Here is a 13,565-nt window from a genome sequence, read left to right on the forward strand (position 1 = left end):
TAACATAAGTAGAGAGTAAACACCACCTTTGATAGTAATCATGTTATTACAAATCTTCTTCAAGCTTCTGTCCACATTTTTTTGATTATGTTATGTAATAGTTTCCTAAACAAATTTCGATTCCTTAATATCATTTAGATTGAGAGTGTATCTTTTAAGAAGTAATCCAATTAAAATGAATTCTTAATAATAACTCCACATCTTATCCAATATATTAAACAACAAAGACAACAATATTTATGAGTAATTACATAAGAAATGATTCAGCAAGGCCAAAAGAGTTTCAACTGCACATTTTGAAAGCACGCTCCAAACGCTATTTAAGTGGATCTGGCTTTGTGGTTCAACAGACGAGACATTATCTCGTATTCACAAAAGTCATCGATGGAAAAGGAGAAAACGTGAGTGCATTTTATAAACAAATCTGCGAAAGCGAAAGAAAATGGTAAGATAGAGAAGATTTTAATGCACACCATTACTTTTTAATTTTCCTTTTCTTTCGACAGAAACTCAAAGAACTGATGTATCGTACTACTATGATGGGTTCCATTTATACTTTGGCAATGCATTAACTATAAAACAAAGTTGAGTCGGTGATTAAATTTTTTAAAATGCAATATCACTCTTCTCTGGTCAATCAATTCAAAATGCCACCAGGTCGGCAAAATTAATCGCTGACAACTTGGTTTGACAATGTGGTCTCTTGATAAGAACTCCACATCGTAGCTATTATATTGAACAACATATTCGAAAATGCCACCAGATCGACCTAAACAAAAAAATTATATTTTTAGCGTGGGACTATGCGTGAGACAAGGAAAAAATCAATTTTGAAGCCTTCGCTCCATAGGAGAAGCCTACCCACTTAAAAATATCAGTAGGCGCGGATGGGAAAATTTCAATTATAATTTGTAAAATCAAATTGCAGCTTGCCACGTGGCAGGTCAGATATGATAATACGTCATATCCATAAAACAATCATTTAGCTAGAACGTCGGAGACAACAGGCCAAGAGCATCCCCAGGCCTTTTCCGGCATATTTTTTCGCTCAAAACTCACATGGAAACAACCGCCCATTGGCGGTAGCAACCCATTCATGAACCTCCAGCTGCCAAGAAACTTGTCCGAGCCTCCAATCTTCAATCGCTGACACTTCCTCCACCTCATTGCCCTAATTTTTCTCTGGGATCTAAATTGCTCCGAATTATTCCCCTGACTACGCTTTAAATGCTCGAGATTTGACCATTTGCAGATTGGATCGGCTTTGGTTGGCAACACAATGTCATAAAGTTGCACGTTTTTCCACCATGGGCGAGCTTACATCCAAGTGGAGGGTTAGCGCGGTTGTGATATTTGCAGTATGCGTGGGTTTAGCGGGATTGATGGAGCTGCTGAAGCCTGTTCCAAACGGCTGCAATATGACGTACATGTACCCGACATACATTCCCATTTCTGCTGCTAACAACATTTCCACGGAGAAATATGGACTGTATTTGTACCACGAGGGCTGGAGAAAGATCGACTATAATTTGCATCTCAAGCAGCTCTCTGGCGTGCCTGTGCTTTTTATTCCCGGTAATGGCGGCAGCTACAAACAGGCAGGTCTTCTTCTTCATCAACTTTTTTAAATTCTTCACAAACATAAATTACCTTCTTGGAAATCGTTTTTACTAGCCTCAGAGCTGCATTTGAGCTACTAATAGGCAGTTGTCTTCTTGATCTTATCGTTTTTTCTTTTCCTCTTTTTTAAGTAATTCATAATTTAATCATTCTTGCATATTAATTGTTCACAAAATTACATTTGGTGGCTGATTGCTTCAAGTGTTCATCATAATAGCCTTGTTGGTGCATTTTACCCACAGACAGATATGATATCTTCATCTTGTCGCTCTCATCAATTTTTAAAAAATAAAAAAATAAATTGCTTGGTCTAATTATTTGCTTCTAAACTTACAATCGAATGGTAATTGCTTCTATAATTCGTCACAGATAGCGTTGAAGACACATTTTGAATACTAAAGTGCAGGCCTTTATCATCCTCTTCCTTATCTTTTCAGTTTTTTCCTTCTGGAAATTTTTTACAAAGATTAAACTTTTATAAGAAGAGTATTGTCTCCCACCGTTAAGCTCGACATTTTTTTGTGTCAATTCTTTTTTCAGATCCTTCTGTCACCAAACAAAGAATTTTAAGTCTGATAAAGTTAAGGTCATTGACTGAGAGGGTCATGAATTTCTATCTCAAAGCATTCTTCTGTGGTTATATGCTCAGCTTCAAAGTGATACAAGTGTCTTCCTCCACATTCAAACCAGTCCAGAGTATGCAATATGGTTTATGCTCGAAATCTAATCTTTGGAAGTGCAATGTCTTTTTGGTTTCTCCTCTCACCAGCTCCTGAATCTTTTCAAAGGTTTATTTAGCAGTCCTGCTGCTCTTCCCGGCCTTAGAGAAGTAACCCATTAATGTCATATTGAGACTATCCTGGTCCATGGGGCTTGCGATACTTTTCAAAGCACCAGGATCTTCTCCAGAAAGTAAAAAATAAGAGCCTCTTTCACATGTCCAATGAAAACAATTTCAAGTTTAATTATACTGAGATTGCAGGGAACTCGACCAGTTCAGTTTCAGAGTAGATTTGCAGCTCGAAATTAAAAGCCTCACTCAAAGAATTCAAATCTAATTTTGATTGTAAGGGGACAAACAGAGTGCACTTAACAAGCTTTTAAAGGGGTTTTGATATTCTATAGCTTTAAATCCTAATTGGGAAGAAATACTCCAATTCCTTAAAAATATTCCCTGAAGTAACAATTGACGAATTCTTACGAAAAGAAACCTCAATTCACAGGTGAAGAACCTTGGAAACTAATTGTTAATCCTTGACCAAAATCTAGACCTAGTGCAAACACATGCTCTTCTTGAAAATAGAAAGATGACTATCCACAACAATATATTGATGGAGGAATGATATCAAAACTCAAGGATGTCAAGGTTGTAAAGTGCACCCATGCTGAAGTAGTTTGAAATGAGAACAAGATCAATTGAATCCACGAATCAATATAGTAAGGATGTCATAGTTGCAGGATTATTGACAAAGGTTCCATTTCAAAATGAAAGTAAACTCCATAAGCAAAGAAAATGAAAGTTAATATGCGGTGGACAAAAAGAGAAGCTATCGTTCTATAATATAAAAATGGATTTCGCTGAAATGTTGAGGGGCAGTGGCTATATATAATCATTGTTCAAAGTTTAAAATTTAACATTGCTAATCTCATGGATAGTACAATCCAATAAGGTGCTAATCTTAATATTTAACATTGCAATTAAAAGAATGTTAATGCATATAGACTCCATATTTGAGGTACATAAGGGTTCATATAAGATGCACACAACCCAACCACATACCACAAGTGTCTGTAATTCAGTTTGGCTTGATAAATGAGTTCGGCACATTCTAACAGTTTGTTTCAAACTCAGCTTGAAGGGTCCATGTGGAAGGTGGCATTTAAATGAATCATTGTGGAAAAAGAGGTCTCTGATTCTACACCATATAACTATAATGACATTCTTTGAGCAACAAAAGTCATATCTTTTGTGAACCCAACTTTTAATACTACAAGAAAGTGCAAAATTGTATTTATTTATTTCATTTGGGTTACAGAAAAACATAACATAACTGTATAGAAAACATATTTTAGAATCCAAATAATGTTGCTGCAGAGCATATTTATCACAACTTGTTGCACTTTTATAATATGAAGAATCTCAATAATACTATATGTATTATAATATTCATTTGCTTTTCAATTGTCTGTCCAGTACTGTTCTTGATCTCTTTTTGGTCTTCTGAGGGTCTTGGGGAAATTGATGTAAACATACATATCCAGTAGAAATACCAGCTCCCATGTTCAGTTCAGACCAGCGACATGGGCAGATGTAATTTTTTAAAAATCTCCTTTAATATGATATTATTTTATAATTCAGGAGAAACCTTCATTAGCTGAAAACAGAGCAACTGGTTAGAAACTCAGCCCATACTATCCTATGAAATTATAACATCATGAATAGGGTCTGAATGTACTTGTATCAGGCTGTTACATTAATATTTTTAGTAATCCCAAAACTAGCTCAGAACAAAAATTGAGTACATAGTCAGGAATTGCCAATCTGAACATAACATGCTAGAAATACTCACAGAACTTAGTAAACAAAAGAGGAAAAAGAATAATTTTTTTTTGGGGAGGTACAGAAATTCTACTTGCCAATTTGCACACTCTCAGATACTATCCACATACCTTAATAATCCAAAATTTTAAATAACCCGATGCAGCTCCCAATGGCATTTCTACAGTTTTGTTCACACTTAAGCTCTTTTGTTGCTCATATGTGGAATGAGTAGATTTTACATGAAGACTTAAAACTCTAGTAACTTATTGATTTAGATTCTAAGCAAGAAGTTTTTATTTTCTTCTCCCCAAGATAGAATATAAAAGTGACTAAGCTTCTTCATGACTTTGACAAAGTATCAACACTTAAGTGCTCAAGTGGGTCATCAATAAACAGTGTATGTGCAACAATAGTTTCTACAGGTATCAGAAATGATGGAAATCATCTTTCGGCCAAGGTTAAAATAGTAGTGTAGAAGTGTAGGCCAAGATATTATTATTAATATCACTCTTCTGATTGGCTTACAACATGTATTGGCATGTGAACATGTGTGTGCTATATGAAATTGGTGTTAGAGATTCTTAATAAATTAAGAAAATTGTATGTGACGAATACGATCTTATTTAACATTGAAACTTGCATGTCAACATGTGCATGCTATCGATAGTGGCCTAACCTAGGGGACTTACTGTGATGATGCATGTAGGAGTTGGTGAATATAATTTAAATTCCAAATATGATCAAGTAGATGACAACCTCAGAGGTGGAACTTTGATGAAGTTGTCATAACTGAAATGGTTAAGAAACAGAGTAATGACAAATGAAGGGGATGACAAAGGCCTGAATTGAGCATTATCAACTTATCAAGCACCAGCTAGACATATCAGGGAAGAGTTTGGCATGGACTTGACTTACATGCAAACAAATGACTCTCTTATGCATGCATGCTGTTTCTTGTTCTAACTGGTATGCTGCTGTGACAGCAATCTGTACAAAAATCTAAAACTGAGACTAGACTGAAAGCTCAGAGGAATATGCTTGAAACTCTGCTCATCAACGATGTGAAATGTGCAGACCTGCGATCATTGAAAATAGACAAATATTCCATAAAAGAGAAGAACACTTTCCTGACATGGTCTGCACCTCAACTCAGGCCCAAATAGTACATATAGAATGAGCTCTTTACCTGGTCCAAAACAAAGGTTTTTGCAGACATGCAAGCAATTCCATTAATATACATCATGACCTTCATCGACCTCAGGGTATTTATGATCATTCCCTATGCAGATGCTCATTTTATTCTTTTTGGATTAATTATTGCCATGGTTTCCAGGTTTGAAACATTCAGTTTGCTTGGGAGGCTTAAAAAATTGAAAATCTAAAATTTTCAAAAAAGGGTAAGATTTCTATAAGAATTGAAAAAATTGGACTGAAGAGACAAGCTAGCCATTTTTTTTTGTATTAATTATTTCTTTGGTTACCAGATTTAAAACATTCAATTTGCCAAGGAGGCTAAAAGGTTTCAGAAATCCAAGATTTTCACTAAAAAATGGGAAAAATTAGAATTTTTTTACTGATCCAGACAAGACTGGCCAGTCCAAACAATCTAGAAATGCCCTGATTTGGATCAGATCTGATATCAGTGATTACTTCTTACAGATCTACCTAACTCCACTAACATAGACAATGTAATGTTCCCTTTTGGGATGATCCTAAATCTTGCCCTAAAATCACAAGTACAATTAAAATAAGTAACATAATATAGCTAGAATTATGTCTTTACCAATAAAATGTCTTTATTAAGATAATTATGTTTCAGATTCTGCAATCATGTTAGACAAAATTTTAAATATAATTCATAAGATCGATTATTTCTATTAGGGTTAGGGATTCAACAATGAATATTAGTGTGCACCCCCCCCCCACACACACACACACACACACACACACATATAATCATCTAAATCTATTTAGATAAATCATGCAATAGCTTTTGCACTCTAGGAACCAATCTAACAATAATTCCAGTTCCCATAATTAATCATGGTAGGGTTTGGAGAGGAAAACCAGTAAGGTTTCTGGAGCAGCCCAACTAAGCCCAAGACAACTAAGGCAACCTGCCCCTATGCCCATGCCCACAAGTGGTAGGAATATCCACAAATATAATTCAGTCACTTGGGGTGGCTTGCTTGTTGCAAGGGAACCTGAGTCATTTGGGAAGATTGTTTAGCTCAATTAAGCCCAAGAGCATGCAGCATCCAACTAAGATGCCTCACCCCTTGTCACCACTTGTTACGCTTAGTTGATTGGATGCTTTAGAGATTTTTTTCATACCTCCTTTTTTCGTTTGCTTGAATTTTCTATTTCTTCCCACACTCCCTTGTCGGACAACACCTTTATATTGCTACTTGGCTTTTTTTCCATATATGTCCCGACTTCCATTTCTCTTTGTACTTGTAGCACAAATCTTTCTTTTGAAACTCTTTTCACTTGTAAACATGTCCACTCTCCAATTTTACTTGCACTTGTAACATAAATTGCCCTTTGAATTTTTTTATGATCATCTCTTGGAGGAAATGTTCTTTTATGCCCATCTTCCTCATAGAAGAGTTTATCTTTTGATGATATATTCTTAGAGTAACTTTTATCCCTTGCTTCTTCGATAGTGGCAGGATTGAGGTCACTTAGCAGGCCACAAATAGTTTCATATAGTTTTTCTATGAATAGGTAAGTGAGTCTCTTTTTTATTAATTCCAAGAATTATGACAGTGATCTTTTGGAATTTTGCAACATAGCAGTCCCCTCTTGCCTTTATTGACTCAAGTCTTTGAAATACCTCTCTGGGTGCTTTTGGTTGAATCTTGCAATGAGTTTTCTGGTGAAGTCAGCATGAGATGTTATGTTTTGATGGCTTTGTGTAATAAAACCATGGTGCTACTAATCGTTTGCAACCCCTTCTAAATGTAAGATGGCAAATTTGATAGCATCTTTTACCATCATTACGCTTCGTTGATTCGATGCTTTAGAGATTTTTTTCATCCCTCCTTTTTTTCGTTTGCTTGGATTTTCTATTTCTTCCCACATTCCCTTGTCGGACAACACCTCTATATTGCTACTTGGCTTTTTTTCCATATATGTCCCGACTTCCATCTCTCTTTGCACTTGTAGCACAAATCTTTCTTTTGAAACTCTTTTCACTTGTAAACATGTCCACTCTCCAATTTTACTTGCACTTGTAACATAAATTGCCCTTCGAATTTTTTTATGATCATCTCTTGGAGGAAATGTTCTTTTATGCCCATCTTCCTCATAAAAGAGTTTATCTTTTGATGATATATTCTTAGAGTAACTTTTATCCCTTGCTTCTTCGATAGTGGAAGGATTGAGGTCACCTGGTAGGCCACAAATAGTGTCGTATAGTTCTTCTATGAATAGGTAAGTGAGTCTCTTTTTTAGTAATTCCAAGAATTATGATAGTGATCTTTTGGAATTTTGCCGCATAGCAGTCCCCTCTTGCCTTTATTGACTCAAGTCTTTGAAATACCTCTCTGGGTGCTTTTGGTTGAATCTTGCAATGAGCTTTTTGGTGAAGTCAGCATGAGATGTTACGTTTTGATGGCTTTGTGTAATAAAACCATGGTGCTACTAGTCGTTTGCAACCCCTTCTAAATGTAAGATGGCAAATTTGATAGCATCTTCTTCCATCACAAGGTTAAGAGATGGGCATGTATCCAATCTTTAGACCCATGAATGAGCACTGACCTTCCTTGGCACATCAAAATTAAGAAGAGTGATTTTGCCGAATTTATGGTGTAATATTTTTTTGGCTCGACCTCTTTCCTTTCTAGGGTTGGTTTTCCATTTGGCCTCACAAAATTTTGTAAATGGATTGTTTCTCCTAATATCAGGGTCAACTCTTGAATATGATTCAGCAAGTTCATCTAAATTATGATTTGGCGCACTAATATGAACATCTTCTCTAATAGGCCCTTCTCTAGGTATGGAGGAGGGTCTAGCTATTCTTGGTGTTGACCCCAATGGAGCTCTAACATTTTCAAAATGATTAGAGATGACACTGCTTCTATTATTCTAGTTGTTTCAGAGGTTGCTTATAGCGTTCATATTTTGAAGGGTTTGAAGAAGTAGTTGTGTTGTTTTCTCATTTTGCTCCATGAGAGCTTGAGTTGTTTTTTCATGGTGCTCCACGAAGGCTCTCAATTAATTTTTCATTTGTTCGTTTGTTCTATAGTTTTGAGAGGAGTTATTGGTTGATGCAATTTTCTTCTTTCCCCCCTCCAAGGCCATACGAGCTCTTTGGCTAAGTTTCATAAACTATCTTTCGTCCCCAGGCAGGAGAATGATGCATTGGTACTGATTGTAATGTCATTCTTTGGGATGATACTAAAAGTTTCCCTTAAATCACAAGTACAATTAAAATAAGAAATCACAGTATAGCTAGAGTTATATCTTTACCAATAAAACACCTTTATCAAGATAATCCTGCTTTAGATCCTGCAATCATGTCGGACAATATTTGAAATATAATTCATAAGACTAATTATTTCTATTATAGTTAGGGATCCAACAACAAATATAAGCTTGCAGATGCGTGCATACACATAATGATCTAAATCTGTTTAGATGCATATACATAATGATCTAAATCTGTTTAGATAATTTATGCAATAGCTTTTGAACTCAAGGAACCAATCCAACAATAGGTACATTCCCATAACTAACAATAGGAGGGTTTGGAGACGAAAACCACAAAGGGTACCAAAAGACTTGTTAAGCCCAATTAAGCCCAAGAGCATGCAGCATCCAACTAAGACAACTTGGCCCTCGATCGAAAAGTGGTAGGAATGTTCACTAATATAATTCTATCACTTGGGGGTGTGTAATGTCCCCTCTTGAGTGATTCATTAAAGTGATAAGAAATTGTTGCTAATTCAACCTTCTGCTAGATTTGTCAATTATTTAAATAAAAGGGGACATTGGGTTTCTTTTTATCAGCCAATTCCCTATTATGTAGTCATAGTTGGGGCCTTTGATGAGATCATCAGTTTGATATATTTCCTCTTGAAACTCAGCCTTTCCAGCCTGTTCACAGCTAATCAATGGTGAGCACATTTTTGGAAGTTTCCATGTTGTATTTACCAAGATGGAAACATCCGGAAATCTGTTTTTAGGAGATGCTAGGTTTCAGCCTTAAAGAGTTTGACTGCAAACTTATCCTTTATTCCAAAGCTGTGTTTATTTTTATTATCTCTGATCTAATCTCCAGAAAGCAAACCCTGCAGATAGACTTTCTGGACGACAAACTAGAAGGCAATTCGTAATTCAGGCAGTTTGTGGTGAAGGATTTGGTCTTGCAGAAACATCATAAAAATCTGGGATTCTTTGTAGTGAAAATCTAATTCATTGTGAAGGAAGATCAGCGCCCAGGCTTACATGCAGCCATAACTATCAGTTGGAAGCAACAGTTAAAGACTCAAAGACAGCAGTTGAAATTTCTAATACATATAATCTTCGTTGTTTGGTATGTAATCAACCATTTCAGCCTACAGGACAATAGTTGCGATTAGAATTTCTCCAGTAATAAGTAAATCTGTAATCTTGAGTCTGTAATAAATGATGAATATCCTGTTTTGCTCGATTTGTTTTAAGAAATATTTGCATTCTTTGCAAGTAAAACCAGTTAGGATACTTCGATGGTATCAAAGCCAATGCCCTGCCAGCCTATGGGGTTTAGTCTTCTTTTTTGTGCTTTTTTGGCTGCATGTTGGGCAAACTGAAGAAGAGGAAATAAACCCAACTGAAGCAGAAATGGGGGAGAGAGGAAATGAAGACCCTCTTTGTGAGTGAATAATCAATTGAGTGAAATTTCGACAGTGTTTGCACAACAACACAATGGGACAATTGAGAGTTGGATGTTTGAGGTTAAGAAGGTCCAGTAGTCGCCACAACAAAAGTGCAGCAGGGCAGGAGAACCAAGATAGAGCGACCTCTAATATTACCTTCTTACCTTGCCTCATTGAGAGAGAACCAATTGCAGAGGTTGAGGTAGAAGAAATGCGCATCAAAGATGATATCATGGTAGCTCAAGATGAATGCATGTAGCTTCCAGCTGATGTAAGGGAGCTGCTAAATTTAATTAAGTTCATGAACTAATGTAAAGACAAAGTCAGGAATTGTCTGGAAGGGCAAGACAAGAGGCCCAGAGGGCAAAGCTAGATAGGGCTTCCAGCCAGCGGTGTAGAAGGATGTCTTGAACAAGATTACAACTCCTACTTTCAAGAGGTCAGGAGAATTATCAGCTAGATCACGGGTTCATAAGTTGGACACCTTTTTGGCACTCAAACCCATGGAAGGGGTAAAGCCAATTGAATTTGCTACTATGCACTTAGAAGGGGTAGCGTATGACTGGTGGCATCACAGTCTTATCTCCCAGGATCATGCTATGATTCAATCATATGAAGATTTTGTCAATAGGCTGGTTACATGCTTTGATTGAAAAGACAGAGAGGTATATTACAGGTAATTAGCTCAGTTGAAGCAAGTGGGACAAATTGAAAGGACAAGTTAAAGCCCATAGGCCCAGTTCTCTTGACGATGCCATTGCGTTAGCTTATGATTTGGATGTTATACCCTCTCCTCAGTCACACAAGGCAGATTTCAGCCCTTGGAAATCTGATAAAAGAGGACCAAACCATCAAAGAAACACATGTTTCAATCAGCCTAGAAGTGCACCTTCAAAAGCTGATCAAGAAACAAGAAATAGACTTAGAAGAAGGAAGTTGTGTTTCTCATGCAAAGAATCTTGGGAACCAGGAAATTGCTGCCTTGGTTAAGGTAAGCTACACTTGATTGAAGTGCATTTAGAAGAGGAAGACCAGGGTGAACCAGAGGACAGCTTTGAGGAAGAAGAACCTCAGGAAAATCAGCCTCAATAGATAGAACTAGAAGAAACTATTGTTATAGAGAACCCACACATTGCCACTTTACCTGGAATTCCTCAAGGTACATCTGTCTAGCTGAAAGGAGTTCTTTAGGGGCAGCAAATGGTATGTTTAGTGGACTGCGATGCTATCTGTAATTTCATCTATGAGTGTCTAGTCAGTAGACGTGGACTCCAAGCAGAGGAGTTTTTTGGATTTAATGTCATTCCACATTTATGGGTGATTCCAATGTTCTTGGTCTCAACAATCTTGATGCCATTTTGGGACTTCAATGGCTTGAGTCATTAGAGAGGTATGTTTAGGACATCTAACAAATGCAGCTGGAATTTATGGTTAATGGTAAGGAAACAATACTAAAAGCTATGGAAGACAATGGATTGAGGGTAGCTTTAGCTACAAGAATGGAGGCTTTCTTCCAACACAATGACGGGAAATGAACTATTACGATAATAGATAGTTGTCTATTATTAGTTAATGGTAATCTATTGTATATATTTAGTTAGCTTTAGTTAGCTGTAGCTTTTTTAACTTTCTTTCAGCTAGAATAGAATGTTTCTATTCTTTACAATCGTTTCCTAAGGAAACATCATTCCATTCTTTTGTATATAGTGACTTCTCGGTCTTTGTTAATAACAAGTAAGTATTTTACCAGTTACTTCGTAATATGGTATCAGAACCAATACTTCAATTTTTTTGAAAAAATTATAATTTCTTTCGAAATTATTTGCTTAGGTTTTTCAAAATAATTTCTATGGTTTTTTCTCGAAACATGTACAGGGTTTCCATAGTTGAGAAAATTCCTCTGTTAAAACGTTGGTTGCAGCTAGGTTTTTTGGCTCAGTGACTGCAAAATCACGACATCAAAGGCATCAAATTGCCAACTAGTAAATTGCGACCAGCTTGGATGCCTCTGCTATCGCGATTTTCTGGATTTTTTTACAGTCAACATACTAGCTCAGTTCATTTTTTCTTGGGTGTTCTTCTCCACACATCCAAGTTTCTTCAAAAATTGCGTTTGAAATCACGGCATCATTCTGGTTTGGTCCCGTTTTAAAGGGTCTGAACTCAGCTCGTGTTTCAGCAGAGCAGTCTGTCATGTTTTTTGGCTGCTGTTTGCTTCATATTTGGAGTTGTTTTTGCTTCATAGAAGCTTCAATCTGCTACAAAAAACGACCTGTTTTGGCCTGCAAACTCCATTATTCTCTACAAATTTGACCTTTAATGGCTGCCAACAAGGGTTTTCTTCGAAGCCCTAATTTTTGAGCTCCAATTTTTTTTTGATTCTAGATTCTTAGTGGGTTTTTGGAGAGCTCAACTGGGTTATCGTCAGATTTTTCTAGGTGGCTTGATTTTCGAGCTAGTGGATCCAGAAAACAACAACATTTTCCTTCTGGGTTTTTTGAACTCTCTTCCGTATCACTCCAAATTTTTTGGGTCTTCCAGTTTTTTGCCTCAAAGAACGTGCCTTCTCTGATGTGCCATGGCATCTCTAATAAACATTCTACTTGAGCACAACTCCAAATTCTATGGTCAAAATTATGGCACTTGGAAGCAATAGATCATCGCAATTTTTGAATATCGGAACACCAATCAACTTGTTCTGGGTGTTACGAAGCGTCCGACTGCTCTTGGTCCTGATCAGGATACGTGGGATTTGAATAACTGAGAGGCGATGATGCTTCTCAAATTATTCGTGGCTGATGATCAACCCTACCAGATTCCATTCAACAAGACAGCTGTTGAGATTTGGACACATCTCAGAGCTCTTCATGAGACTTCTGACAAAAGCAGAGCTTTGTTTTTGAAGAATACTTTGTTTTCCATTGTCATGGATGAGCAAACCTTGCTCCAGGCACACCTGAATAGGATTCAGAAAATCTATGATCAGTTGCTTGCCATCAGTCGCAAGATGGAGGAAGAGGATATTCTGGTTATCACTCTTCAGAGTTTACCAAAGTCCTATGAGCATTTTATCGAGACTCTCAACATTACGTCGTCTAGTGTTGATGTGAAGTTCACTGATCTCTGCACACTTCTGCTTTGGCAAGATCGTTGGAAACAACAGTTCGGTAGAAGCTCCACCTCCACAGAGCAAGCCTTTGCTGCTAAATCCTTCTAGAAGGATAAAGGCAATCTGAACTCTCTCACCATATTGATTTACAATCTGTGTTAGATAAACATGGTGCTGTGTTTGGGGAAATTTCTTCGGGCGGTCCTCCTAATAGGGGATTTGAGCATGTAATTGAGCTTGAAGAAGGTTCAAAACAAGTTGCGACCACTCACATACATCCTCGTCATTTCAAAGAGGAAATTGAAAAGACAATCAAGGAGCTGCTAAAAATGGAACACATACGCTCAAGTTCCGACCATTTTGCTTCTTTTGTTGTGCTGTTCAAGACGAAGGATGACACATTATGTATGTGTATTGATTATAGTGCATTGAA

The 13,565-nt window shown here is 36.9% G+C and overlaps 1 protein-coding gene across 4 annotated transcripts in view; it reads left to right on the plus strand.

Annotated features, from left to right (window-relative positions):
- The first annotated feature begins 1,001 nt into the window (after positions 1–1,001).
- Positions 1,002–13,565, plus strand: part of LOC149568347 (phosphatidylinositol deacylase) — a 138,773-nt gene continuing 126,209 nt past the window's right edge. The window contains exon 1 of one of the 4 annotated variants that reach the window (XM_089821293.1): positions 1,002–1,598. In XM_089821293.1, coding sequence (XP_089677419.1) covers positions 1,308–1,598 — 291 coding nt within the window. In that variant the 5' untranslated portion in view covers positions 1,002–1,307. Of the gene's footprint in view, positions 1,603–13,565 lie in introns of all 4 variants that reach the window. The other 3 variants (XM_089821292.1, XM_089821295.1, XM_089821294.1) reach the window with 3 other exon arrangements.

Source organism: Cupressus sempervirens, chromosome 3 (genome assembly GCF_028749045.1).
Source record: "Cupressus sempervirens isolate cs-2001-9-10 chromosome 3, ASM2874904v1, whole genome shotgun sequence".
In the NCBI taxonomy this organism is placed as follows: domain Eukaryota; kingdom Viridiplantae; phylum Streptophyta; class Pinopsida; order Cupressales; family Cupressaceae; genus Cupressus; species Cupressus sempervirens.